Consider the following 27,759-nt stretch of genomic DNA (forward strand, 5'->3'; position numbering starts at 1 on the left):
TGTTTTCACCTAGGGATAATGTTTCTCTAGAAGTAACTGGCCGGTTGGTGCACTTTGCCATCTGCCGGAGTACGGTTACCAGTAGGTCGGTTGTGGCCGTTGTTTTAGCCACTCGACACCCGCAATTTGCCAAATTGCATTTTCTTCTGCCTTTACCAGCCTGAGTCTGGCTAGTCACATGCACCCTTCCCTACGGCTCAAGATTCATCGTCGTTTCTCTATGGAAATTTTTTTTTCGATTATTCCTATGGATGCTATATAATATAGTTTTCCGACACATATGGTTCCGACTTATATTCTACCTGCAAAAAAATAAGACTTTTGGGAAAGTTTCAACCCGATAGCTATAAAACTGAGGGAATAGTTTGCAAAGAAACGGACGGAATTGGAAAGGATCAACATCGTTTGGAAAGAGTTCGAGTCCATTATTGACCAAATTGACCTACATAACGATAAAGATGGGTACGTCGATCCTACCATAGACAACAAGTGGTTCAAGGATATGTTCTTGCAAATGAGCGACGGAGAGAAAATTGGTAACATTCTTAAATAGAAAAGCTTTTGGAATAAATGCACAATTTACACAGATGTCGGCTAAGTAATGTTTTAAATAAAAACCAGAGGCTTCGAGAAGTTGCATATTCTCTCCTGCTCCCTGAGCAAAAATTGATCCCGGGTGGATCACTTAGCCGTCTTCGAAACTTCGGATTTGTGGATTGTTACAAATTTGCAAATCACTAGGAGTTATATAGGAAGTGCATGCGGCCAAATTTGAGTTGAGCAACAAGTGCATCGGCATCGCACATTGGGTGCATTGTTAAAGATTTGGAGACGCATTTACGCACCCGTGAAACTTTAATTTCATCTTTCGTCGTTGGAGCGCCCGCACAGCCGGAGCGCAGTACACTAACATCTCTTCGTAGAGAAAGCGCACATTGGCTGCGTCCACCTCGTCGCAACAATATCGTCGGCACCCGCGGAGATTGGTCACATCGTAGAGGTAACGCATATCGGCTACATCCCTAACCTCCAGTTCGTCACAGGTGAACACTATCTTGCTTCAACCTAACCCCGTCAATCTTAATTTCCATCACTTGCACAAACACATATCATAATTCACTTGCATTTCAGTCATCAACCACATAAAGGCCCAACACATACACACACACATTTGGTCTTGCTTATGCTACCTTGCCTCTTTCTTCGCGCTCTTTGGTTGTGTCGGGCTTTTCGCCTTCCTTGTTTCAATCGCGCATAGCCTATCAGATATTTTCAGAACGGTGGGACTGTGCAGACATTCTATCGCTACTAGCAGCATTGCATTGGCAACTTTTTAGAAATAATCTACAACAAGAAATGAGGTCGGCAAGCCGAAGTAATAAGAAACAATCAACGTTTGTAACACCATGTGAAATTTTTATGGATTGTTGCTAGCTTCAGTGATATTAAAAAAATATATTTCATTATTTATCCATTTTTTTGACAGCTATATGTTAGAATCGTCCGATTTTTATTAAATTTATTTCAAAATTTTTAAAAATATTAAAAATGATATTCCCAATATTATAAGATAATATGTCTAAAAACACCGAAGCTATAATTTGTTTCATATTATTTTCTGACACACTTTCCGATCTTTCCTATGACAGCTATATGATATAGTCGTCCGATTTTGATAAAATTACATTTGAAATTCAAAACTAATTAAAAAATATTATTTCCAAGCGAAGGAGGTTTACTATAAAAACACCAAAGATATAATTTTTTGTATATGGCACCTATACGATACAGTCGTCCGATTTTGATAAAATTGAATTCAATATGTTATTTCCAATCATAGGAAGTGTTACATGGTGCCTTAGTCCTGAAAAGGACTCGGTCCGAGGGAGGGCGTCCAATGTTCAGCCACCATTTTTGCCTGGTAAGGTTCTCTCAACTAGAGTAAATATTCAAAGTGCCTGAAAAAATAATATTCGTGTGTAAAGTTCGTCATTCGTCAGTCCACACTGCCCCACAAGCTTAGCTGTCGCATAATCGCAATACGATCGGGCTGTGTTTCGGCCATGTTCCCTCCCTCCCCTTCACACATCAGTGTTCCAATGGATCGTCGCGGGCCGCGCCATACGATCCCCTATTGCCAAGGTTGTCCCTCGAAAGTTACTCCACTTCTTGCATTAGCACCTTGTTAAAGTTCTAGTTCACCATGGTTTCGATTTCCTTTTCACATTATAAGTTTATTGGATAATTATGTATACCGGCGTGTGCAATGTATAAGTAATATAATGTTGACTTAACCATGTGTAATAATTTCATTTCATAAGTATCGAATTAGCCACCAGTGAGGTGCGCACATTAGCAAAACGCTGACCATTCACGACTACAAACGTCGCTCAGAGGGCTCTTGAAATTGTACATACAACTACAAGGCTGATACTCGCCGCTGCAATATTAAATTTAATTATTGTATATATATATAAAGTAAAAAAGTATAAAAAAGAAAATATAACTAAGGGTTATATATATATATATAATAAATATTTATTTTGGATAGAATTAATTTTTAGTCTTAACCAGGAATGTATTAACATTGCCCAAAAAAAGATGTTCTTGTCTAGACGAGAGAAAACGATGACTGTTGGAACCGTTGATATAATGATCGCTTTTTGAGTTTTATTACAATGAATGAGTGATGAAAAATCTAGATGGAAGGTCTCAATATATAATTTCTCTAAATCGTCTACAATAATGTGTAGGCATGATTTTGATAGTAAATATTAAATTCTTACGTTAAACTGTGTATCATGGTCTAAGGTTCTTTCTAATACTTGGGTAGTGTTACATAGACAGATAGATAAATAACCGATATATATATATATATATAGAAATATTCATAAAAGTGGGAACTTCGTTCCGACAAACTTACCTCCCTTTTTAATCCTGTGCGATGAGATCTCGTCGCTCCGGATCCTTGGTTGTGGATGACGTTATAGTTGGTTTAAATATACATATACGTTCGATATTAAATGGCGGTTCAGGAATGTATTAACATTGCCCAAAAACATGTTCTTGTCTAGACGAGAGAAAACGATGACTGTTGGAACCGTTGATATAATGATCGCTTTTTGAGTTTTATTACAATGAATGAGTGATGAAAAATCTGGACGAAAGGTCTCATCATATAATTTCTCTAAATCGTCTACAACAATGTGTAGGCATGCTTTTGATAGTAAATATTGAATTCTTACGTTAAACTGTGGATCATGGTCTAAGGTTCTTTCTAATACTTGGGTAGTGTAACATAGACAGATAGATAAATAACCGATATATATATATAGAAATATTCATAAAAGTGGGAACTTCGTTCCGACAAACTTACCTCCCTTTTTAATCCTGTGCGATGAGATCTCGACGCTCTGGATCCTTGGTTGTGGATGACGTTATAGTTGGTTTAAATATACATATATGTTCGATATTAAATGGCGGTTCACAAAAAAAAAACACGAAAATTACGTTACACAAAAAAAATAACACTATAGCTGTATAGATATGTATATATGTATGCATCGTACGGGAGTTCCACAGCGGCACACGTCAGCATCAATGCTTGAGCTGGTCAGTGCAGCTCCAATTTCTGTTGAGTTATCGGTTCTACTTCACTTGCATTGAAAACGCATGCGCTTGCTGTTTTCAATTGTTGTTGGCGATTCACTTTTGGTTGTAATTAATGGTTTATTGTCTTTTTGTTATAAGCATTTTTGCCACGAGTACTTCTGTTTAGACTCCCACTTCGGAGTCTGACTACTTTCTCCAGGGCGTGATGCTGATCGCGGCGTCGCTGAATGAAACGCTTAGACATATTGACGACCTTAAGGATCACTTTAACCAAGAGTAGTCCAACTATGAGCTTCATGGTTTTGTTCACATCCTGAAAATCATCCCTGTGGTCAACGATCTCTACGGTGTTGATGACATTGGCGGTACTGCCGGAGACTTTGGACGTCTTGCTGTTCATCTTGGGGCAGCCTTATGGCATCCAGTTGGATTTCTTGTACTCTTCCTCCTCCGGGGTTAGTGTATAGTCTTCCTTCAAAATAAGGATGTCCTCTAGGACCTATAAGCCTATACTTAGGCTTCTTTCGGAACACTAGTTTTCAGTAGTGACCTTCGCTTCGGGGGGCGCTACTTCTAGACCGGTGCCAGAGTAGATCAGAACAATTTCTGTCTATCTTCTCCATTCGGCTGGCGTCTTTTATATCGGACTAGAGCTTTCGTAAGCCCTCCCATTTTGGATGAATTAGCTAGGTGTTTTCACCTAGGGATAATGTTTCTCTAGAAGTAACTGGCCGGTTGGTGCACTTTGCCATCTGCCGGAGTACGGTTACCAGTAGGTCGGTTGTGGCCGTTGTTTTAGCCACTCGACACCCGCAATTTGCCAAATTGCATATTCTTCTGCCTTTACCAGCCTGAGTCTGGCTAGTCACATGCACCCTTCCCTACGGCTCAAGATTCATCGTCGTTTCTCTATGGAAATCTCCTTTACACGGAGGGCGTACGAAACAGAGGTTATATGTTAAAAAACACCAAAGATTTATTTTTTTTGACATTTTTTTTTCGATTATGGATGCTATGGATGCTATATAATATAGTTTTCCGACACATATGGTTCCGACTTATATTCTACCTGCAAAAAAAGAAGACTTTTGGGAAAGTTTCAACCCGATAGCTATAAAACTGAGGGAATAGTTTGCAAAGAAACGGACGGACAGACGGAAATGGCTAGATTGACTCGTCTACCGATGCTGACGAGTCTCCTCCAGTCGGAAACGTATTGATAGAACTGCCTTAGCGTAAGACGATACAAACGAATTGCTCGAACAGCTTGGGCCACAGTTTGTAGTCAAGTAACTCCCCCTAATTCATGCAAAATGAAATTTCGCTTAGGTATTTTAAATGGATACATCGAAAAGGCGTTCGAGTTGCAAAAACAATTCGAGGCAAATAATAATTAAGAGGAGTTAGAAAAATCGGTACGAAGAAAAAATAAGTCATTCTACTTTTGCAAATAATAGTAGTTTAAATTCTTCAGCAGAATACTACCACAAATGAAACTTCCTAAATCGACGGCAACTATGTCGAGTTAAAAAATTGTATAAGTTTATTTAACAGCTTAGTTCACAACGACAAATCTCTCTCAAAAAAAAACAGTTTAATCAACTGTTATTCTGTTTAGAGAAGTAAGCCTTAGGAACAGTAAAGACTTACCAGATCACAAAAGCAAATTACGCAATGGCCTATGCGGCCTTAGTCAGCCGTACCTAATACAATTTAAAAGTTTGTCTCGATTGTTTGAAATCCCAACAATGCAAGCGCCATCCGACGCAGCTTTACGGAATCTATCGACACATTACTGGTACTTACGAATCTCTTCTCTCGCTTGACTACGAGAAAATTGTCGCCAACGCAATGATAATTCATATCGTGATGTCTATCGTCATGTAGATCCCAAAACTCAGTCACGTTGAGTTTTCAACAGCTTAGTTTTGATTCTTGTCCTTTATGGATAGATTGCTCAGAAACGCTTAGTATATGTCGTAGTGTGATCCCCAATAAATGTAGCATTCTGGTAATTTGGGAATTCGGGGAATTCCCTGCTTCTGCTTTACTCGTTGATATTGAGCGAATGCACGGCAGCAGAGGCAGAGACGCTCTGCTGCTGAGTGAGGTTCGATGGTAAGATACCAAGAGTCTTGAGTAAGACAGAGATGGCTGTATACGCTCGTCTTGAGTGAGTTTATGACGTGAGCGCGTATGCAAGAGTTAGTTGAGCTTGAGTATTCGAACCAAACGGAACTCGCTGTGCAGCTGCGAATATCAATAAAAGCATCAAGATGGAAAATATACCCTTGCCCCCGACATCAGAAGTGGGATCTGCTTTGCCTACTGCTCATGCCACCAATCCGTATTTGTCAGCGTTGGAGCTACAAAACCGCAACCCAATGGAGATCATCAAAAACATGCAGACACCAGGGGCACCGCCAGCCGATGGAAAAGCGTCATATGTGACTCTTCCAAAATTCAATCCTGACATCGCTGGAGCGGATGCTTCCTCTTGGTGTTCAACAGTTGATTTAATTTTTGCGGATAACGTGCTCGAGGGTAGCAACCTGGTGATCGCCCTAAGCAAGGCACTAGAAGGCTGCGCATCACAGTGGCTTTCCCAAATTTGCTTTGCCGGCATCACTTGGGCGCAGTTCAAGTAGCTGTTTATACAACGCTTTGTTGGAATTGAGACTTCTGCCGCCATGCTATTAAATGTTCTGAATGGTCGACCGGAGGAGGGCTTCGCCGAATACGGCAGCCGTATTGTGACGCTACTTATGTCAAAATGGAAAACCAAGGATTTGGAAGAAATAGCGGTATCCGTGACTCTGGCTCACATGGCGCAAATAGACAACAAGTTGACGCCGTGGGTTTTTACAAACAACGTGAAAACTCGCAATGAGCTACAACAACAGTTACACGCACACTCTTTCAAAAAGCGCAGTATGGACGACGATTCAACAGGCTCGGAGCGCAAGAAGTTCAAGTTTCCGACACCGATGAAATGCAATTATTGTGGAAAGGCTGGCCATAAATACGCCGAATGTCGTGCTCGCTTGGAGAAGGGCCAGAGCAAAGGCAAAATCCACAGCGACAGCAACATGACTGGATCGAAGGATCGCTCAAGTGTTAAGTGCTTCAAGTGTGACGAAATAGGACATTTTGCATCTGCTTGTCCAAAAGGCCGAATGTATGAGAAGCGGGTAGATATCTGCACAGTAGCTCCACCATCTGGTATAATAAGGGCATCCGGTGAGTCTATTCCATTTTGCTTTGATTCGGGTGCTGAATGCTCTTTAGTGAAGGAAAGCGCCGTGGATAAATTTAAGGGAAAAAGAATAAACAACATTGTAAAACTTAACGGTATAAGTAATGATGCCATTTGTAGTACTCAGCAAGTATTATGTAATATAAATATTGAACAATACTGCTTTGAAATTTTGTTACACGTAATTATGGATAAGTATCTGAAATACGATGTGTTGGTTGGTCGTGAAATCCTTAGCCAGGGCTTTGGAGTAACAATAGACGCCGACAAATTCCAAATTTATAAAACAAAAAGGGTAGATGTTTTGACTGTAACTGATTACAGAGATATTATAAATGCTGATATTGATTTAGTCGAATCCGATAAAATGGCCTTAACAAATATCCTAAAGTGTTACTCTGATTGGTTTATCAGCGGTATTCCAAAAACTCGAGTCTCGACAGGGCAGTTAGAAATTAATTTAATAGACCCACTAAAGACAGTGCAACGACGTCCTTACAGGCTAAGCGAGGAAGAAAAAAACCATGTGCGCTGTAAAATTGATGAATTATTGAAAGCAAATATTATTCGTCCAAGTTGCTCACCTTTCGCCAGCCCTATGATGTTGGTAAAGAAGAAAAACGGCACTGATCGTCTTTGTGTGGACTATAGGATATTAAATGAAAATACCGTTGCTGATAGGTATCCGTTGCCTCTTATCGCAGACCAGATTGCCAGGCTTCGCGGTGCTAAATATTTCTCGTGCTTAGATATGGCCAGTGGTTTCTACCAAATTCCAGTACATGAAAATTCAATAGAGCGAACCGCGATTGTAACGCCAGAAGGGCAGTACGAGTTTTTGACCATGCCTTTTGGCTTGAAAAATGCACCTTCTGTGTTCCAGAGGGCCATAATAAGAGCATTAGGAACTCTAGCACACACATATGCTATCGTTTATATTGATGATGTGTTGGTTATAGCCGAAACCAAAGAAGAGGCGTTGGAACGGTTGCATACTGTACTCGAAACATTAAGTAATGCCTATCTGGGGTTTGAAATAAGCAACGGGGAAATTAGGCCAAACGGCCATTGAGTTGCACACTGACGCCAGTTCAATTGGCTATGGAGCTATATTATTGCACAAAATTGATAACAAACCCCATGTCGTTGAGTATTTTAGTAAATGCACGTCTCCTGCCGAGTCAAAATATCATTCTTATGAATTAGAGACGCTAGCGGTAGTTAATGGTATCCGACATTTCCGCCATTACTTGCAGGGACGTAAATTTGTCGTATATACAGACTGCAATTCTTTGAAGGCTAGTCGCACAAAACTTGACTTAACGCCGAGGGTACATAGGTGGTGGGCATTTTTGCAATCATTTGACTTTGTCTTAGAGTACAGAAAGGGTGAACGAATGGCGTACGTAGATTGTCTATCTCGGAATCCAGTGCCTGAGAAAAATAATGTTCAAAATAAAATACCTGAGAAACGAATAAATTTGACTGAGGTAACCGACAACTGGTTAATTTCGGAGCAACAGCATGATAGTGAGATTTTAGATATATCAACTAAATTAAGAAATAATGAATTACCAGATAATTTAGATAAAACCTATGAATTACGAAAATGTATTTTGCATAGGAAAATACAGCGAAATGGTAAAACTAAATGTCTACCGGTAATTCCAAGGTCATTTAGATGGGCAATTATCAATCATGTCCACGAATCAATAATGCATTTGGGATGGGAAAAGACATTAGATAAGGTTTATAGCTATTATTGGTTTGAAAACATGTCAAAATATGTGCGTCGGTTCGTAGAAAACTGTATCACTTGTAAACTATCGAAGCCACCCGTAGGTAAAGTGCAGGCAGAGTTACATTCTATTCCCAAAATAGATATACCGTGGCACATGGTACATATTGACATAACAGGAAAATTGAGTGGGAAAAAATGACTTAAAAGAATACGTTATTGTCTTAATAGACGCATTTACAAAATTTGTTTATTTTTACCACACTTTGAAAATAGATACGGAAAGTTGTGTTAAGGCCGTAAGATCAGTTGTTTCCTTATTTGGCTTGCCTACCCGAATTATAGCGGATCAAGGACGTTGTTTTGCAAGTTCAGATTTTCGTGAGTTTTGTTCCTCTGAAAAAATTAATTTGCATTTAATTGCCACCGGTGCGAGTAGGGCCAATGGTCAGGTCGAGCGAGTAATGAGTACACTCAAAAGTATGTTGACGGCTGTGGAAACCGGTCAGAGATCGTGGCAGGATGCGTTGGCCGAGGTGCAATTGGCAATGAATTGTACGGCGAATAGAGTAACTAAGTTTAGCCCATTAGAATTGTTAATTGGTAAGGAAGCTAGACCTTTTGGCTTACTACCAATAGATGAACAAGTTGATGACAAAATAGACAGAGAAAATCTAAGAAAACAAGCCAAACAAAATATGGAAGACGGCGCACGATATGATAAGCGCAGGTTTGATAGTAATAAGGCGAAAATTATTAAACATAGTTTAGGCGATCACGTATTGATTAAGAATGAGGAGCGTCATCAAACTAAGCTTGACCCTAAATTTAAAGGGCCGTTTGAGATTGTCAAAATACTAGATGGAGATAGATATCTGTTAAAGTCCTTAACAAGTAAGCGAACTTACAAATATTCTCATAAATTCTAAAGAGCTTTGCCGAATAATGAGCTAATACGCGAAGATAGAGACGGCACGATGGAAGATGCGTCCGACAATCAAGAAAGAGAATCTTAAAAAAAAAAGAAAGTGTTAAAGGAACTACACTAAAGTTATTGTAATGTGTTAAAGGAACTACACAAATGTTAAAAAGTGTTAAAGGAACTACACTAATGTTATATTGTAAGATGTGTTACAGGAATTACACAATTGTTAAAATGTGTCAAAGGAAATGCACAAATGTTTTATTTTACAAAAGAGAATAATGTTATTAAAGAATAACTAAATTAATTAATAAGATTATGTTTAATTGAAGAAATGTAATGAATACAGAATATTTGATATTTATATAAGTGATATTTATTTTGAAAGCTTTTGTCCAATACATGAAATAAAAATATCTGTTTAAAAATAAAGAAAAGTTTAAAGTGAAATTGAGTCTCGTGGTATTGAAAGCTAAACACACGAGGACGTGTGATAGGTCAGGAAGGCCGTGTCGTAGTGTGATTCCCAATAAATGTAGCATTCTGGTAATTTGGGAATTCGGGGAATTCCCTGCTTCTGCTTTACTCGTTGATATTGAGCGAATGCACGGCAGCAGAGGCAGAGACGCTCTGCTGCTGAGTGAGGTTCGATGGTAAGATACCAAGAGTCTTGAGTAAGACAGAGATGGCTGTATACGCTCGTCTTGAGTGAGTTTATGACGTGAGCGCGTATGCAAGAGTTAGTTGAGCTTGAGTATTCGAACCAAACGGAACTCGCTGTGCAGCTGCGAATATCAATAAAAGCATCAAGATGGAAAATATACCCTTGCCCCCGACATATACATTATAAACACTTAGCGGCTGAGGAATTCACGACGACGACGAATTTGCAATTAAAGCGATAGCGCCATCAGGAAAATTTTTCTGGCCTGCACGGTCATCCTCATTTACCCCACTAGTAGATACGGTGGACAACAACTTGGACGCTTAGGAAAATTAGGAAATTCCAGTTTTGTACCCCTGACCAAATGTTGAGTGAGGGAATCATTTGCAGATAACTTCTCACATGACTCTACCAGAAAACGACTCCCAAACCTACTCCTTATCTCGGTCCCTCATATAAAACGAAAGCGACGAAAAGTGAACCCACCAAATTATTCATTGTGTATCCCGTTTCTAAAGGAATATTTAGCTCTCGGTCCTAAAAGAGCCTCGTTATTTTATTCCGTATCAATGTGTTCTCCGACCAAGAAGCTCTTCGAGTAATATCGCATTCGACGCGTCGTTTAGAGCCCTTTACAAAATCTCGTTAAATAATGTTTAATTGGCAGGGTTAACTATACAGCCTCGCCTGCACAGCACGTTGCCAAAATTGATACTACAAAAACTCGAAAGTTCGCCCGACGGTACCCAAATGTATATATTATATATCAGCACTTTGCTGCAATGTTCGTGAAAAGTCAATTCAAAATTAAATCGCCAGTTATCACCCATATGGCTGTTGCTGTTATTAATCATCCATTCTTAAAATTCGAAAATTCATCTTCCTACATAAAGGTTGAGAGAATAACAACACATACATTTCATTTCGCATACGGCAGGATTTGGAAACTGTGGAACAACCACATTTTATCAGAACTCGAACCTTCCGTTTCTATTCCGTAGGCTTTTTATTATAAGTCGAAATTAACACTCTAAGTAAAAATTTGCCGACACCCTGTTTTTACCGAAGGCTTAACCCATTAGAAACTCACTCAGTGAGCGGTCGACTAGCGCACGCGGTTCCAAAACCCAGTACCAAATTCCCAATATTAATGCTCAAAAGGAATCGTTTTGTTAAATCATACATCGAATACCATTACTACGCTTATTGCTATACAGGACCACGCGCGCTACTCAGCCTGCTTCGGCAGACAATTTGGTTAATCAATGTACGACACGAGTGCAGTGCTGTTGTGCCCCTATGCACGCACTGTTTCCGATATATGCCATGGTTAATCTCGCAAAAAATAGGTAATCTGCTTCTTGACCGCGTCAGAATCAGTCGACCCTTTAGAGTAAGCGGGTGTCGCTAGGTGTCGCTAGGAGTGCGTGGCAGGGTAGCTGGAAAAATGTTTGGTCATTTCACTGTTTGTTATTGTGTTCTATGTTCGTTGCGACGCCCGACTATCGAAAGCTGCGAGCAGCGGCGTAGCACAGCTGATACTAGATTAAGAATAATACTAGGTTACCACAAAAAACTAACTCTAGTACCAATGTAATCCATATTACATGAGAGTTGGTAACACTTTTGAATAGAAAATCTCTAGAAAAGCACAATTTTAGTCAGATAGGTTCCTTGCAAAGATATTTAAGGTGCAGTTTTGTGTGGACGACATACTGACGGGAGCAGAACCAACCGCCAAGAACCATTAATTCAGAACAGAGTAGACAAGAACTGCCGCCAGGAGACGCGAAATTCCAAAAATATGTGCAGAGTGACTCTGATGCTGAATAAAACATCAATGACGAGGGAACCGGAGGATGCATGAATGACGCGGCAGGCAAATTGCGAAATAAACTGACGCTCAGATGAAAAATAATAGTGTGGTTCAAAAGCGTGGGTTGTTTTTGTAAAATGCAGAATGCGCAGAAGTGACTCTGAAGTTAATTCCTTGCGAACCTGACTTTTTTTGTTTTTCTTTAAATGTTTACCATCCTTCTTCTATCGTCCAGAAGGGACTTAGAAGAGACTTCTACGCGATATTTGTACATATAATTTGTTTTTGTAAAACGTGTTTATGGTATTTCTATCTTCCAGAAGTTACTAAGAAAAGACTTCTCGACGATGCATGTAAAGTGAACATAGGGAATTGTTCTGCCCATCCCCTGCTCACTTTTTTTACTCGGGCCCTGGACAAAAAAAGAATGCACCCGTTGCATGCTTCTGGAAGCACGTATCTGAAATGCACCTGAAAGCAACATACTAAATACCTATTTTTTAATTCACCAGGAAAGAACAACATAAACTCCTTCTGGGTGCACTCTTTTTTAATGCAACTGTTACATGTTCCCAGGAATGCACCTAAAAGCATTCAAAAATAAAATATTTTGAAGCTTTCCCAAGAAATACATAAAACGGGATTTGAATTTCATCATATTTCTTTTTAGTTCAACATTTATTTTTAGTCGGAATCGCTATCCTTCTGTACGGGGATTTGCTTGATGCTTTGGTGTTTGTATTTTTTCTAACATTTACTTGTTCTTTTACCCTTTACGTAATTCAGTCCTTGGGAACCCCTCTCTTTCTTGCGATTCTAAAAGATGTACAAGTAATTATATACATTTATTAATACAAATATGGAAATTATGTATTTACAATTGTACATATGTATTATTTATATACATATGCCTTGGCGCTTTTATTATATTCACTTTATTGCTCATACTGAACTATATGAACTATACCTACCCTACTTCAAAAAATATTGATCTAAAATTGGTGGTAATAACCAATTTTTTTTTAAAATAAGGCAGGAACTTTACTTTTGCAATTTAAAATGCAACTAACAAAAAATGCAAGAGACGAGAAAAACCCCGTGCTTCTTTGTAGATTCCCTTTTCTCTTTTTTCTTTGCGTATCAAGAGTACAGTTCCGAACAAACCATTTTTTAATTGTTTCAATTATTTTACATTCCCAGTAAAATACTCCTTGATTCACTATATTGGAACACATCTAGAAGGCACCGGATTAGAATGCACCCAGCCCGCACATTTGAAATATATATTTTTTTAAGCACGTTTCCGCTGCGCTGGTTCAAAGCAAGAGCACATTTGCATCGTTGTAATGAAGAAAATCAGAAACGTAAAGTAATTATATTGTATTTCGATGTTACGTGAAAGTAAATTTTTTGATTTTTTTTACTTTTTTACTGGCATCTATTCCTTTTTAACGCTTTGTAATTGATCTTTCGTCTCTTTTTTCTTTAGAATGCACTTCATGTTTGCACTTCAGAAATTTTAGGTTTATATTAACAGAATCTAAATTTTAAGTTTATTGTAGAGATATAACAACATCTCTCTCTTTTCTTTATTAGAAAAATTAGGTTTTGTTTAGCAAAACTTACTTGTGTCACGCGGGAATCTCTTAAATGTTATCCCCGGTATTGCGGTTTTGATAGTTTTCAGGATCACACGGACAGACAAAGATGGCTAGATCAACTTGGCTAGTGATCCCGATCAAAAATATATATATATTGGGGTCGGAAATGTTTCCTTTTACCTGTTACACACATTTTCTTCAATACATTATACCCTTTCACTTTAAGAGGAGCGGTATAAGCATCCCTTGTATAAGGGCTACTGTGCATTTGTACGTAAATTTTTAAGCACCATTTTTGCATTGCAGGAACATGTTTTCGAATATCATAGGTGTAAACTGGGAGATCTTTCGCCTCATGTTTTTGCTTTAGCTGAAGCAGCTTATACCAACATTGTCAATATCATTATACATTATGCGGTCGGAAATGTTTACGTTTACCTGTTACACACATTTTCTTCAATACATTATACCCTTTCACTTTAAGAGGAGCGGTATAAGCATCCCTTGTATAAGGGCTACTGTGCATGTGTACGTAAATTTTTAAGCACCATTTTTGCATTGCAGGAACATGTTTTCGAATATCATAGGTGTAAACTTGGAGATCTTTCGCCTCATGTTTTTGCTTTAGCTGAAGCAGCTTATACCAATATTGTCGATGACCATACAAATCAGGTAAGTTTGTAAGTAAGAACTATTCCATAGCCAACATTTTTTTCGTGCTTATTTGATTGACCGTCATCGCCCGTCTGTTCTAGAAAAATATTATATATTTTCAGTAACCCATATTTCATTAATAGAATGATATGTGAACTTAATTTAATTTTGCCCATTGTAGCCTTGTATAGTCCATCTTCTTTGACACTTCTGGACGATAGATTGATGATAGAACCCATTTTAAAACAAAGTTATTGGAGAAAAGGAGGACGCGATAATTGCCGTTACACCTTTATTTCTAAAAATTCCTCTGCTTTCTGACCCACGCTATTGTTTTTCGTCGGAGCGTCAGTTTATTTCGACTGTCAGTCTATTTTCGTATCAAATTTGTGCGTTGCTTTGTTTTTCGAATTTCAATTGTATAACACATTAAAAGACGAAGAGTGTGAATTTACGTGAAGCTGTACGATTACTTGAAGCTATATACACATTACCTGGACATTCTGCCATGCCAAGGACCGTGTGTACAAGCGCTCAAAGACTTTATAGCAAAAATAAATAAAAATATTGCAGAACATGTTAAAACAAGTATTTATTCAAGATTTCCAATGGGGAAAGGCCCTTCTGGTATCTTCTACAAGCGTCTGTTAAGTCACTTCTAAGTAACTTCCAGAAGTGACTTCGGCGATACGCAATCGGATCGCGTACATGGCTCCCGTCGGGAAGAAATGTGCTTTTTCGGCGAACTTCGTGTAGTGACTTTGACGACACTTCCAAGAGTGACTTTAGCGATTCTTCCCGAAATTACGCCAAAGTGACTCAAAGAAGTGTCGCCGAATTGGCATATTTCTTTCCGACGAGAGTCACTTCCGCGATCCGAATGCGATATTGCGGAAGATTCTTTTCATCTTCTAGAAGTCCCTTAGAAGTGTCTTTCGCGATAGAAAATACTTGCAGGGTACAAACATAGCCTGTTTGTATATAATAGGTATTTAACAGTGGCATTTAACGGAAGTTCAGTAGTGAAAGACCCTAAAAATTTAAATATGCTACAATTATATATTCGATCAAAATAAAAAGAAATAAAGAAACAATTTTCTTAAGTTAGCTTATATATGTATTTATATATATAAATGCAAAAAAACATAATTTTACTTATTAATAAATAAATAAATAATTCATGTAATATTTTTACATGGCTTGCTAGCCGTAGAATTTCGTTTTATTTTTTATACATGAGAAAAAAGTGAAAACAGCTGATAAAGACGTATTAACTAACAGAATACAGAATAAGATCCCAGGAATTTGTGCAGATGTCGAGGTCCTTAAGGGTACTTGAAGTCTTTCGGACTGTACCATGTAGTGTCCGAAGCTGTTGCGCAGACCCGTTGATTGTCACGTAATCGACGATTTCTCTAATTGCCACAAAAGCTAAAATTTTGTCGTTTCGGTATCTGGCTATTAGTCGTTGCCAGGTGTCGTCATATTCGAGTTAAAGAATAGGCCGTATCCTTGTAGAATATGCAACTTCTGCCTGGCTGAGTTGCTTTATTATGCACTAACTCCACAAACTTCGTGAAACCGGGGCTAATCTAGAAACAACCAGGCGTATTATCGATATCACAGGGGCCATTGGACCCCCAGGTGGCGTTGTAAAGCTGGTGCGATGATTGGCGCATTTGATGCAAGAATAAGAAAGGATACTAATTCGTTGCATCGTCTCTGTAGCTGACGAAATAGCGCTTCGATCAATAATTCACTCTTGATTTGCTTGATTAACGACGCCATATTTTTTGAATACCATATTCTTTGAATACAAGCTGATATTTCTTTACCAACTCTTTTAAAGCTGTGAGTTTAAGGCGTGCTCATCCCCAGTGGGAAATGCTGCTTGCTGAACTTCTTCATCTAGCTCACAGAACTGCTGCTACAAATCGCTCAACTGGTTTAGCTTACTAGAATGTCGAGGTTTTTAAGGGTACTCTAAGTCTTTCACACTTTATCATGTAGTGCTGGAGCAGTGCAGATCTGTTAATAAGCACATAATTAACGATTTCACTCAGGACTAAAATTTTGCATTTCGGTACTTGGATTTTAGTCGTTGGCAAGTGTCGTCGTGTGACCTGTTGATGCTTTGGATGCGAGAATAAGAGATGATTCTAATTTGTTGCATTTTCTGTGTAGTGGACGGATAACCGATCTATGAGTCAATCTTGATTTGGTTAACTGATGGGTCTTTCGGGTTGTCCTGGATTCGACGATTTACCTTTTGAGGGCCACTTGCTGATGCTATGTTTGACGTCATATACTTGCTGATAGTTTTTTATCAGCCCTTTAATTTTAAGGCATACTCATCTCCAGTGAATATTGCCGCTTGCTAGACTCCTTCATCTAGGTATCAAAACTGCTGTCAGAGCTCTTCCAACTGGTTTAGGTTACTAGAATAATAACCGTCTCGGTGGCGTCGCTCGGCAGAATCCTTGCCTTAGTTCTTTATGAGCTGTTGGATCTGTCCTTGTAGCTCATTTTTGTTATCTAGTAGTCGATTGTGTAAATCGATTCTTGTGTGACTTGTTTCCTTAATAAATATAGTTGGCAAAGTGCGTAAAGTGCGAATTGAGAATCGTGTACACACGATTTTGTTAAAAGAAAAATGTCGCGATATTTCAGAAGAAAATTGTAGTCTGTGCCTTTGCACTTGCAACTGATTTTAACAAATATCGTCGGGTGCTGTTTGCCGTTACCTCAAGCCTAAAATTTGAAAGAATTCTCAAATTGAAACTAAATTTCTAAGTGTGAAAGATTCCTTGCAATCTTTATCTATTTCTGTTACATGTTCTTATGTTCCACCTGGATCGGATCTAGTTATTTATCAACACCATCTGTCTGTAACAAGATCTTTTCTAGCACTTCTTTCTGACAGAGACCTTTTAATTGTTTGGGTAATCTAATCTACCTGATATTTTTTGGTCTCCTCCTATCCTTTATAAGTCCTTGATTTTGTGGATGCCTTTATACGAAATTCCTTAAATGGATAATTAGGTCATGTGTTTGTTTCAGAAACGTCTGAAGACAGGGTATGTTTAATTGACGCTCTTTTTGTACCTGAAGGCCGATATCATCCAACTATGGAATTGACAATTTGCCTCCCCTTTTCTGATACCCTCTCTCCTTTGGTTTCTCCAACTACAATGAGATGTTTTCTCATTTGGCTTACCAATACGCTTCAAAGACTTGAAATCTTTAAATAAACACTTATTAAAAGTATCAAAAATCGAATAAGCCATCAGATTTTTAGAAATGTGTGGTTGCTCGATCGAATTTTAATGTTCTCTAAACTCAATGGAGGCATCGGCGGATTCTAATACGCTGATTTATTTGCTGAGTTTTTTCAAATTACTTATAAATTGACAGCTTGGTCAAATTCTAACTACCCTAATCCCTTAAATAGAGAAAATTGAATTTTTACCCCTGTAATTACCGAAAACTCTCTCTTAAAAGATTTAGCAACAACAATGCCAACTAATTCTCCCGGTCCAGATGGATTTCCTGGATGTGTGCTTAAATTTAATGCGTCAACCATTGTAAACCGATTCTTAAACTTTTTATTTTGTCTATTTCCATCTCGAAGGACTCTTTTATTATTCCACTCCATAAAAGAGGTGCGAAGGTTGATGCCCAAAATTATAGAGCTATTCCTAAAGCATTTGAACGTAATATCACTTCTCATTTGCAACATTTATTTCCTCGCTTATATCACCGTGTCAGCATGGTTTTGTTAAGTGAAGATCGACCACCACCAACCTTCTTGAAGTGACATCTATTGTAATAAATGGATTTAAGAAAAAAATGCAGACTGACATTGTATATACGGATTTTAGTAAGGCCTTTGACTCCGTTAACCACTCTTTTCTTATATTTAAATTAGATCAGCTTGGGTTTTCTGGTAATCTATTATCTTGGATTTTATGTTACTTGAATGGTAAGACTCAGAGGGTTATATTCAAGAATGCTGTTTCAAAATTAATTTACGTGACATCCTGAAGTGCCTCAAGGTAGTTATTTGGGCCTTTGCCGTTTACTTTGTTTATTAACGATTTTCCCTCTTTCATAACACATTCTCGTCTACTAATGTATGCCGATGACGTTAAGTTTTGTATATCATATATTAATATAGCGTGGGGATTTAACTTATAGCTAAATATTGATTATTTTCATGGATGGTGTGATTACAACAATTTAAATATGAATTTCCTTAAGTGTATTAAATGTTACTTTCTTAAAAATACGCCATTCGCCTAATATAGTCAGGTAATGATTTATATGTTTTTCTGGACCCTAATGTCCACTGTCAATAAAGCTATGAATGTTCTTAGGTTTATAAAGTGGGCAAAAGAATTTGATGACCAACATACAACAAAATTATTAGTTCCCTTCCCTTGTCCGTCCTATTTTGGAATATTGTTCGTCGGCTTGGACTACACAATATCAAGTGTAAATCGACCGTATTAAGTCGGTGCAAAAAAAAAAATGTCTTTTATTTGCTTTTCGTAGTTTTGTACTAGGGTGCCTTTCTACTAGAGTAGTTTGATATATACTTGTAAATCGTAGAACAATTCTTGGTACTGTTTTAATGCAAATTCTTATAAGAGGTGATATTGATCTTGCAGAACTTAAACCTCCTAACTTTCAATGTTCCTGTTGGTCTAACACCAAATTATTATCTTCTTTATTTGCCACGATGTACATCAAATTATTGTCTGCACGTTTAGTTTTGTGTCATATATATATATTAGCGATGATCAGCTCTACGCCCCTGCGCGCAGCTTTCTATAGTCGGGCATCGCAACGAATATAGAAAACAAAAATCCACTGTGAAATGACCAAACAACTTCAACTCTAAAATGATATGCTTCGTTCAAATTAATGCGCAAAACAAGATTTTGGGATACTTCTCAAAATTAATATATTATTTTGTTTGCCAGTTTGTCTCAGAACGCTATTTTAAAAGTTTTTTTGTTCCGATTTTTTCGGCTTTAACGATTTCGGATTAAGCCTTAAAGTGTATACCCATTAATATTTTCTCATATTTTACTTGTAAAACATTGTTGTATAAAGTCACATTTTGAAATTTGTATTTAATAAGAGTGGCTACATATACTAGTTCGGAAGCTATAGCTCTGCCTGAGCGTAAAACTTTTTTTTGATTTTTTCCTTGTTCAGATTCGTTTTTGTTTGATATGTGTACATATTTACAACTAGGTTTTCAATAAGGGCGTAATAAAAATTTCTCGTTTGCAGGAATAAAAACGCTTCACGCTTCAAAATTGCCAAGTAGCAAATTCTGTTAATGTGTTCAGCACGCAGAAATAACCAGGACCATAGCCATTTCCGAGAAGATATTCAATCCAGTACAGGCAAAATCAGCCTTACATGTCGCTCTGATTTTCTGGACTCAGAGTAAAGACTTCCCCTTGTTCACAACTAAGCTATGTAAATATTTGCTGAGTCAATGTGCGTGTCTAAACACACCTATCTTCAGAAGCTGTCTGGATCGTTGAAACACAAACCCGGATGTAATTCCGTAATACACATAGCTTCCAATCTGTTGGACTTTCCCGTCATTCATAGCAATAGCGATATCATTGACTTGTATTAGGTTGTTTATCTCCAGTCTTCCATTCGGTCGTTCCTGGATGTGCGACAACCAATATAAATTCCATATTTTCTAAATCTGACGTGGATCCGTTGTCTATCTGTGAATTGCGCATAGGGCAATTTAACCACGCACTGTGAGGGCATGTGTGGGCACGCAGATTCCTAGTGCAGCGCAAGTTTGTTTCAGCGGGGTGTCACGCCCACTCTAACGAAAGGGCCTACTTTTAATATGATAGAAAACTAGAAAGGAAGGTAACTTCGGTAAAAGTTTAGCTAATTTTAAAACAAAATTTAATGTTGGCTCTTCGAAGCTCATTTACGCACCGATAACAAAAACATACTGACACTGACAACGCATCTTTATATCTTTGGTGTCTTTTTAACATATACAATTCTACGCTTGGAAATAAAATTTTAAATTGATTTTGAATTAAATTTTATCAAAATCGGACGACTATATCTTCTAGCTGTCATAAGAAAGATCTGAAAATTGGTGGGAAAATAATATGAAACAAATAATAGCTTCGGTGTTTTTTGACATATTGTTCTATAACCACTGGGAATATAACTCTTACATATAGCTGTCAAAGAAACGGTCAGAGAAATAATGAAATAATTATTTTATTCAATGAAGCCTTCAACTAAGCCTACCAACTAAAGTTGATTATTTCTTATAACTGCAAAGGTATACAAAGTTCGGATAGCCGAAGTTAACTTCCTTTCTTGTTGTTTATGAATAACTTTAAAACGGGACTTTTTACAGAAATGGGTTGTACGTCAAGACTTAAAGAATCCTTATAACTATACAGCTAAAAAATTTAATTTGAAATCGTTAGATCTGTTTTTGAGCAATCAGAAAAAAACTTACAAAATCGGAATAAAAGAAAAATTTCCCAAAGTTCTTAAACGGTTCTGTTTAGACAAATCAAGCTTGAAAGACGTAAATAGTTCGTAAGTTAAGGTTGAAGCTATTCATAGCAGTATTCCCGCCAAACTAAGTAGTTTTTCCAAATTGGTAGAACTAAAGTTTTTTATATTAAGCTGATTAGCGTCATCTAAAATTTTCAGGATCCTAAAAAATCATTTTGGTACAAATGGATAAACAGAAAAAACATAATTATTTTTTTATTTTGAGATGTACGTGAAAATCTTGTTTTGCGCGTTACTTTTGAACGGAGCATCCGATTTTGACAGTTGAGAGTCATTGTACGCGTGTTTTAAGTGAGAATACCATTAGGTTAATAGCGGGGGGTAATTATACCTACCGGCCTCAAAATTTCAAATTTTTACTTTTGAACTTTTAAAACCCTCTCCCAAACCAATTGATTTTTAAAAATTCGCGGCACGCAATCCTTTATTTTTGCAATACCCTTTGATTGAGGTATTACAAGTAACCATTGAACGATTACTGTATATTTTAATTTATTCGTGTATATATTTTATATATAGTTGTCGACTTCGCGCATCCTCCTGGTGCTCGTCGTCACTATTTCTATCTCTATCTGATAGGTGATTGCGTCAACTACAGTGTTCTTTCTTCATTTACAATACATTCTAGATAAATAATCTTTTACACTATCTTACATTCATTAGAGTTATCCCTGTATACACTAGTGTTACTTAACAAATGTTAAACAGAATCGTTCCTGGAATATTCGCGAAAAGAGCTATTATGCGAGAACTGACCAGTTTGCCACTATTTAAAGGTTAATAGTTAATAGTTCTAGAGGACATTTCAACACACTAACTAATGGAGTTACTAGCCACAGAAGTTACCAAAATATAAATTTTCCGTCCTTTTCTTCTTGTTACCAAGTTTTTGTTTTAGTTTCAGTACCATAAGAAAAATTCTAGAAGATATTTTGAGCAAGTTATTAAAAAACAAGAAAGGAAGTTAACTTGAGCAAGCCGAAGTTTGTATACCCTTGCAAATATAAGAAATAATCAACTTTATTATCACCATGTGATATTTTTAAGGATTAATGTTTTCAGTGATTTCAGTGAAAATTTAAAAAAATGATATTCCCAATATTATAAAATAATATGTCAAAAAGCCCCAAAGTTATAATTTGTTTCATATCATTTTCCCTCCAATTTTCCGTTCGTTGCTGTGACAGCTATATAATATATCGTCCGATTTTGAAGAAATTTAATTTGAAATTCAGAACTTATTAAATAATGTTTTTTCCAAGCTTAGAAGGTTATATGTTAAAAAACACCGAAGACATCATTTTTCTAAAAATTTTTCCCCGCTAGTTTCTATGAGAGCTATAAGATAAGTTGTACGATCCGGCTGGTTTCGACTTATATACTATTTGCAATAGAAAGAAGACTTATGGGAAGAAACGGACGGATAGAAGGACGGATAGACGGACATGGCTAGATCGACTCGTCTAATAACGCTGATCTCCTTCAATCTTCTGACTGAAATCATTATACCCTCTGCGAGGGTATAAAAACTCGAGGGAAAAAATGGAATCGGATCACGAAGAAACAAAACGGAAAAGACAAACAAGAGGTTCATCAAAGAGGTTCAAATAAGTCCTCGGCAGTATACTCGTATTTAAACCCAATTGTAGCCTCCTCTTGAAGTTTAATAATATTTTATAATAGGGACGTTTACTTTGAAATGCTTAAAAAAGGTAAAGATTTAATACCAAAAACAAGAAGGTAAGTTAACTTCGGCAAGCCGAAGTTTGCATACCCTTGCAGTTATAAGAAATAATCAACTTAAGTAAATAAATTTTTCGTATTATTTTCCCACTAATTTCCCGATTGTTCCTATGACTGCTATATGATATAGTCGTCCGATTTTGATAAAATTGAATTAAAAATTCAGAACTTATTAAAAAATGTTATTTACAAGCTTAGAAGGTTATATGTTAAAAAACACCGAAGATATAATTTTTTTTGATTTATTTTACCACTAATTTTTCGATCGTTACTATGGCAGCTATATGATATAGTCGTCCGATTTTGATAAAAATTTAATTCGGAATTCTGAACTAATTAAAAAACGTTATTTCCAAGCTGAGAAGGTTATATGTTAAAAACACCAAAGATATAGTTTTTTCATATTATTTTACCACTAATTTTCCGACCGTTACTATGGCAGCTATTTTATAATGTCGTCCGATTTTGATTAAATTTAATGCGAAATACAAAACTAAATGAAATGTGTTATTTCCAAGCTTAGAACATTATATGTTAAAAAACACCGAAGATATATTTTTTCATATCCTTTTACCACTAATTTTCCGATCTTTCATATGACAGCTATATGATAAAGTCGTCAGATTTTGATAAAATATAATTCGAAATTCAGAACTAATTAAAAAATGATATTTCCCATCTTAGGTTATATGTTAATATGTTTCCCCTATATTTCCTATGGGAGCTATAAGATATAGTTGTCCGATCCGGTTGCTTTCGACTTATAAACTACCTGCAATAGAAAGAAGACTTTTGGGAAAGTTTCAGCCCGATAGCTTCAAAACTGATAGACTAGTTTGCGTGGAAACGGACAGACAGACGGACGGACAGACGGATATGGCTAGATCGACTCGGCTAGTTATCCTGATTAAAAAAATATATACTTTGTGGGGTCAGAAACCCTTCCTTTTACCTGTTACATACTTTCTGACGAATCTAGTATACCCTTTTACTCTACGAGTAACGGGTATAAATATACCATTGAAAATGAAAACTTGTGTATTAGTTTAAGAGCTGCTTAAAGCAGCACATAGGAAGGCTCTTTGGTCTTGCACCCACAAAAATTACCTATTCTAATTTTAGGCTGCGTATTTTGTTATTGTAAATTTTGTACGCTGTGGTACATTTGCTGCAATAGCTTTTGTTGGTAAGTAATCTTTCTGTAATATCTCTCCCGTTTCTTGTCGTACTATTTTCGTGTATATTTTGTTTCTGTTCCGCAAACCACGCTCAGTCGATAGCCACACTCTCGCGCTCTCGCTCTTGCAATCTCTACGCGCATTTTTACTTTTGTGTTTTTGTGCATTTATAGTTTTATTTTTTTATTCCAGTGGCATGTTGAGTTAAGTATTAATAAATCTTTTTTTACTCACGAAATTTTTTTTTTATATTTTACGTTTTTATATATTTAAAATACCTTTAAAAAATGCTCCTTTTTGTTCAAAGAAAGATTGTCATCTTAAATCGTCATCTAACTACGTTTTTATTTGCTGACGTCTCTGCACCGCGTTCATTCTTAGTATATGTACTGGGCTTGTTGGCAGAGTAATAGACTATATTGATCTACGTATTTATTTTTCGTGAACTATGTCAATCTGCGTATTGGTTTTTCGTGCCTTGTGCCTCACTGTCTATTTCAACGCATAAGGCACAAGTGCACGAAAAACCAATACGCAGATTGACATAGTTGTATTATATTTTATTTATTGTATATTGTATTATATTTAAGTTTAATATAATTATGTTGAAGGACGCGTTCCCAACGAGAAGCTCGTGCCCCCTTATAGAAGCTTGCTTCCCTATTTCAGATAGCCAATTTTGTTGTCGCTGGCAGTTAGAGTCCCAATTTAGAGTTTAGCTATAAAGCGATAAAGTAGCTATTTGTATGCTTCGATACGGTCATAGCTATTTTTCGCGTCAATATGTGTGGCACCCATACATCAAGCTTCTTGCTGACTCCAAGCTTTCTCAAATGGTTTAAAACGTTTTGGCCGATCCTTCGGCAGGTACTATGCCGGTCTTTTTCAACCAATTCAGTGATTTTATAGCCATATCTGCAGTGGAAATGGAAACTGTATCGGGTCTATAAGCTGCACAAATTTTATTGGTGGCTTGAGATGCATTTTTGCTTCTTTCGTAGTAGTACTTTAAATTATGACATATTTTCTCTTTATTATGCTCCACGTTTCCGATTCCATAAAGTATATATATTCTTGATCAAAACTTATAAAAAAAAATTGCCACGCCCACTCTAACGCCCAAAAGCCGCGCAAAACTGTGATGGTCACAGTTTTCGTGCTAGAAAAAATGTGTTTAAATGTATTTGTCTCATCAATACCTATCGATTGACCTAAACAAAATTTTGCTACGACCCCTCAAACGCCCACAAACGGTTTAAACGCTTAAATCTGTCTGTAACTTAAATAGCCGGTAGGTGGCGCTTTACCAAATCGCTTTGCTACATATATATATCCTTTTTGCTCCCTTAAACTGATTATAATTAAGGCACTCGAGTTGACACTTTTGCTGTGCCAGAAGATCGCTATCATTTACTATGGAAGTCATTCCAGTCATTGGTAATCCATGTTTTTTAATCAATGTAAATTTCAATTTTCAAAGGGTCCGAGGGAATTTATAAGTTTGTAATAAGTGCTAAGCGAAAACCTTCTTTTGGGCATCTACACATCCAAAAATTCCAGATTTATTTTCTAAGTTCTTCCAATCTATTTATAGCTCTGGTAGCTTATCTTAATAGATTTAAATTCCATAACTCCCATTTATTCTCCTGGTCCTGTTCTTAAGTTGTGTGCCCGAATTATTTATAAACCCATTTATAAACATTTTCATTTGTCTCAGATGGTGAGATAATCTCTTTTTTTCTACTATCTAAAAAGCTCCTTTTATTATTCCAGTCCACATAAAGGATTCGAAGGTGGAAATATAGAAGAATTTTCAAATTCCTAAAAAATTATTACCTCTAATTTGCACTTTAGTAATAGATAGATTTAACAAAAAATTGCAGACAGACGTAACTGGGATCCGAAACTTAAATTTGATTTCCACATACTGCAAATAGAGCTATCTGGGTTCCACAATATCAAGTGCGCGTTCTTTCTAAAAATTATAGCACCCTATATTAAAAAGTATATTCCTTACTTTTTTGTACTTTTGTACTGTACACTTTTTTGTACTGCTGTTAGTGCATCAACGTTCCACAAATAAATAATAAATAAACACTGCAATACTTAACTGATTGGAATGTGCGCTTTAACTTTACACTGCAGCGAGTTATACCGATTTTTTACGTATCTATCGTACACTTTTATTTTATATGGAGAACAAAGTCTCTGGCCAGCTTAAACGACTGTTAGCGCTGAAAATCGAAAGGAGAACCTCGAGAGATTGAACATGGACGTCATGTACGCAATCACTTTGTCTACGGGGGTAAGTCCATCAATACAACTCTCACTTAACTATTTTCATGAGCGATTTCGCCGAAAAATAATAATGAAAATAATGATGTTCATTCTACTATTCGGATCGGTTTCAAAAATTGGCATTTGGCTATGCTCATATGTATCTCATAGTCAACGTGAAGTCTTCACAAAGGTCAAGGTAGAAGAAACGACCTGGTACCCGAATTCACAACGAAAACGCTTTTCACGAAACAGACCATTTCCTAATTTCAAAAAAATGTGTAACCGCTAGAAGAATACCAGCTCTATGAGCGAAAAAAACAACCTTCTGTTGTTTTTGCTGTAAGATAGTTATTTATAAATTGTTAAGATAAACAACAAGTGCCTTGTGCTTGTACACCCCTGTTTTCTAGAAACCACATAATCGCCTTCTTGCGGGATGTCTCGCCATTCAATTGTTGTACCACCCTTATTATCTCGCTTAAAGAAACTAAACGAATGACCAGCGCCACTTACTCGGAGATAAAAAGCAATGAATATCCTGTGCGCGTGAAACAATTCACTCGTGTCCGAGGGCTTAGGCTCACATCGGGGCGGTATATAGTACCTGCGACGAAACGAAGCTCGTTGTGAGTTTTCTCCGATATTGCTTCAGTAGGATCCGGATGAGCGATCTGGCGGTCGCAGCATTCTTGTTGTTGGCGGACGCCGCGTGCTTCCTGTTTGACAGCCGGGTGTTGATCGTGACACCTTTTGTATATTGATGCTCACTGAGATACTATGTTGATCCCGCCGAACATCAAGTTTCTTTCTCGCTGCTAACGAGGGTAGCTTCCGTTTTGTTGGCCACGAGCTTGGAAATGACAAGTGACAGCCATGAGTCCACCTTCCTCACTTGCTTTTCGTTAGGGCTTTCTCTGCAATTCATATGAATGTTTGGATCGCGTTTTAAGTGCAAATTTCGTTTCAGAGGCCGAACTAGCTTCGATTGCTAGATAAAGCCGTTTGGAAATAAGCTTTCTAAACACCTTGCCTAGTGTGTCAAGCAGAGAAAATGGTATGTAGGGGGAAGCTTTCTATAAAAGCTTGCCTGGTTTGTTAACACTAACAGCTTCCGGGTTTTCACCTACGGGAAATGCCTCGCGCAGACAGGCGCTATAAAATTCCGCAAACGTTGGAGCACCAACGCCAGCATCATCGCATTGTTGAGCACTGCGATCGGACTCAGCACCATTGGGCATTTTAAAAGTGTATTTACTCCTTCGTTTGTTATTTAAGATAAGTTTTGCCCTCTGAAGGAAACGTGTTAAGGATTTGACAGTTAAATATTTATTAGCCCAAGCAAATCAATGGGTATTATGAGGAAACAGAGCTTTATAGTTCAAATCAAGCAGAAGCCAAGTAGGGAGCAATACCAGGCGCTCGGTGTCGCCCACTGGTTATGGGATTTGCTGACCAAGATAATATATTTAATGTCACATTGTTGCAGTGTCAGCCAAGCCAACGACGCTAGCTGCTACCATAATCTAAAATAAATGACCTACTTTTGAATATATCTCATTTCAATTAAGTTAATAAGTAAGTGAGTACCAACTTGAGAATAAATTAGTTATCAACGCAACTCAACGAATCCCGCGGCTCCATTTCCTACCTCTGGAAATGGGGATCGTAATACACTTTTAGCACTAGCAGCTATTCTCCGTTAGCTCA

The 27,759-nt window shown here is 37.3% G+C and overlaps 1 protein-coding gene across 9 annotated transcripts in view; it reads left to right on the forward strand.

The window, feature by feature from the left end:
• LOC108029318 (unconventional myosin-VIIa) overlaps positions 1 to 27,759 on the forward strand; it is a 792,260-nt gene that overhangs the window by 217,911 nt on the left and 546,590 nt on the right. For all 9 annotated transcript variants that reach the window (XM_050890354.1, XM_050890355.1, XM_050890361.1 and 6 more), the window contains exon 4: positions 14,174 to 14,281. In XM_050890354.1, the coding sequence (XP_050746311.1) occupies positions 14,174 to 14,281 (108 nt within the window). The remainder of the gene's footprint in view (positions 1 to 14,173; positions 14,282 to 27,759) is intronic.

The sequence above is a fragment of the Drosophila biarmipes genome, unplaced genomic scaffold, assembly GCF_025231255.1.
Source record: "Drosophila biarmipes strain raj3 unplaced genomic scaffold, RU_DBia_V1.1 ptg000022l, whole genome shotgun sequence".
NCBI classification, from domain to species: Eukaryota; Metazoa; Arthropoda; class Insecta; order Diptera; family Drosophilidae; genus Drosophila; species Drosophila biarmipes.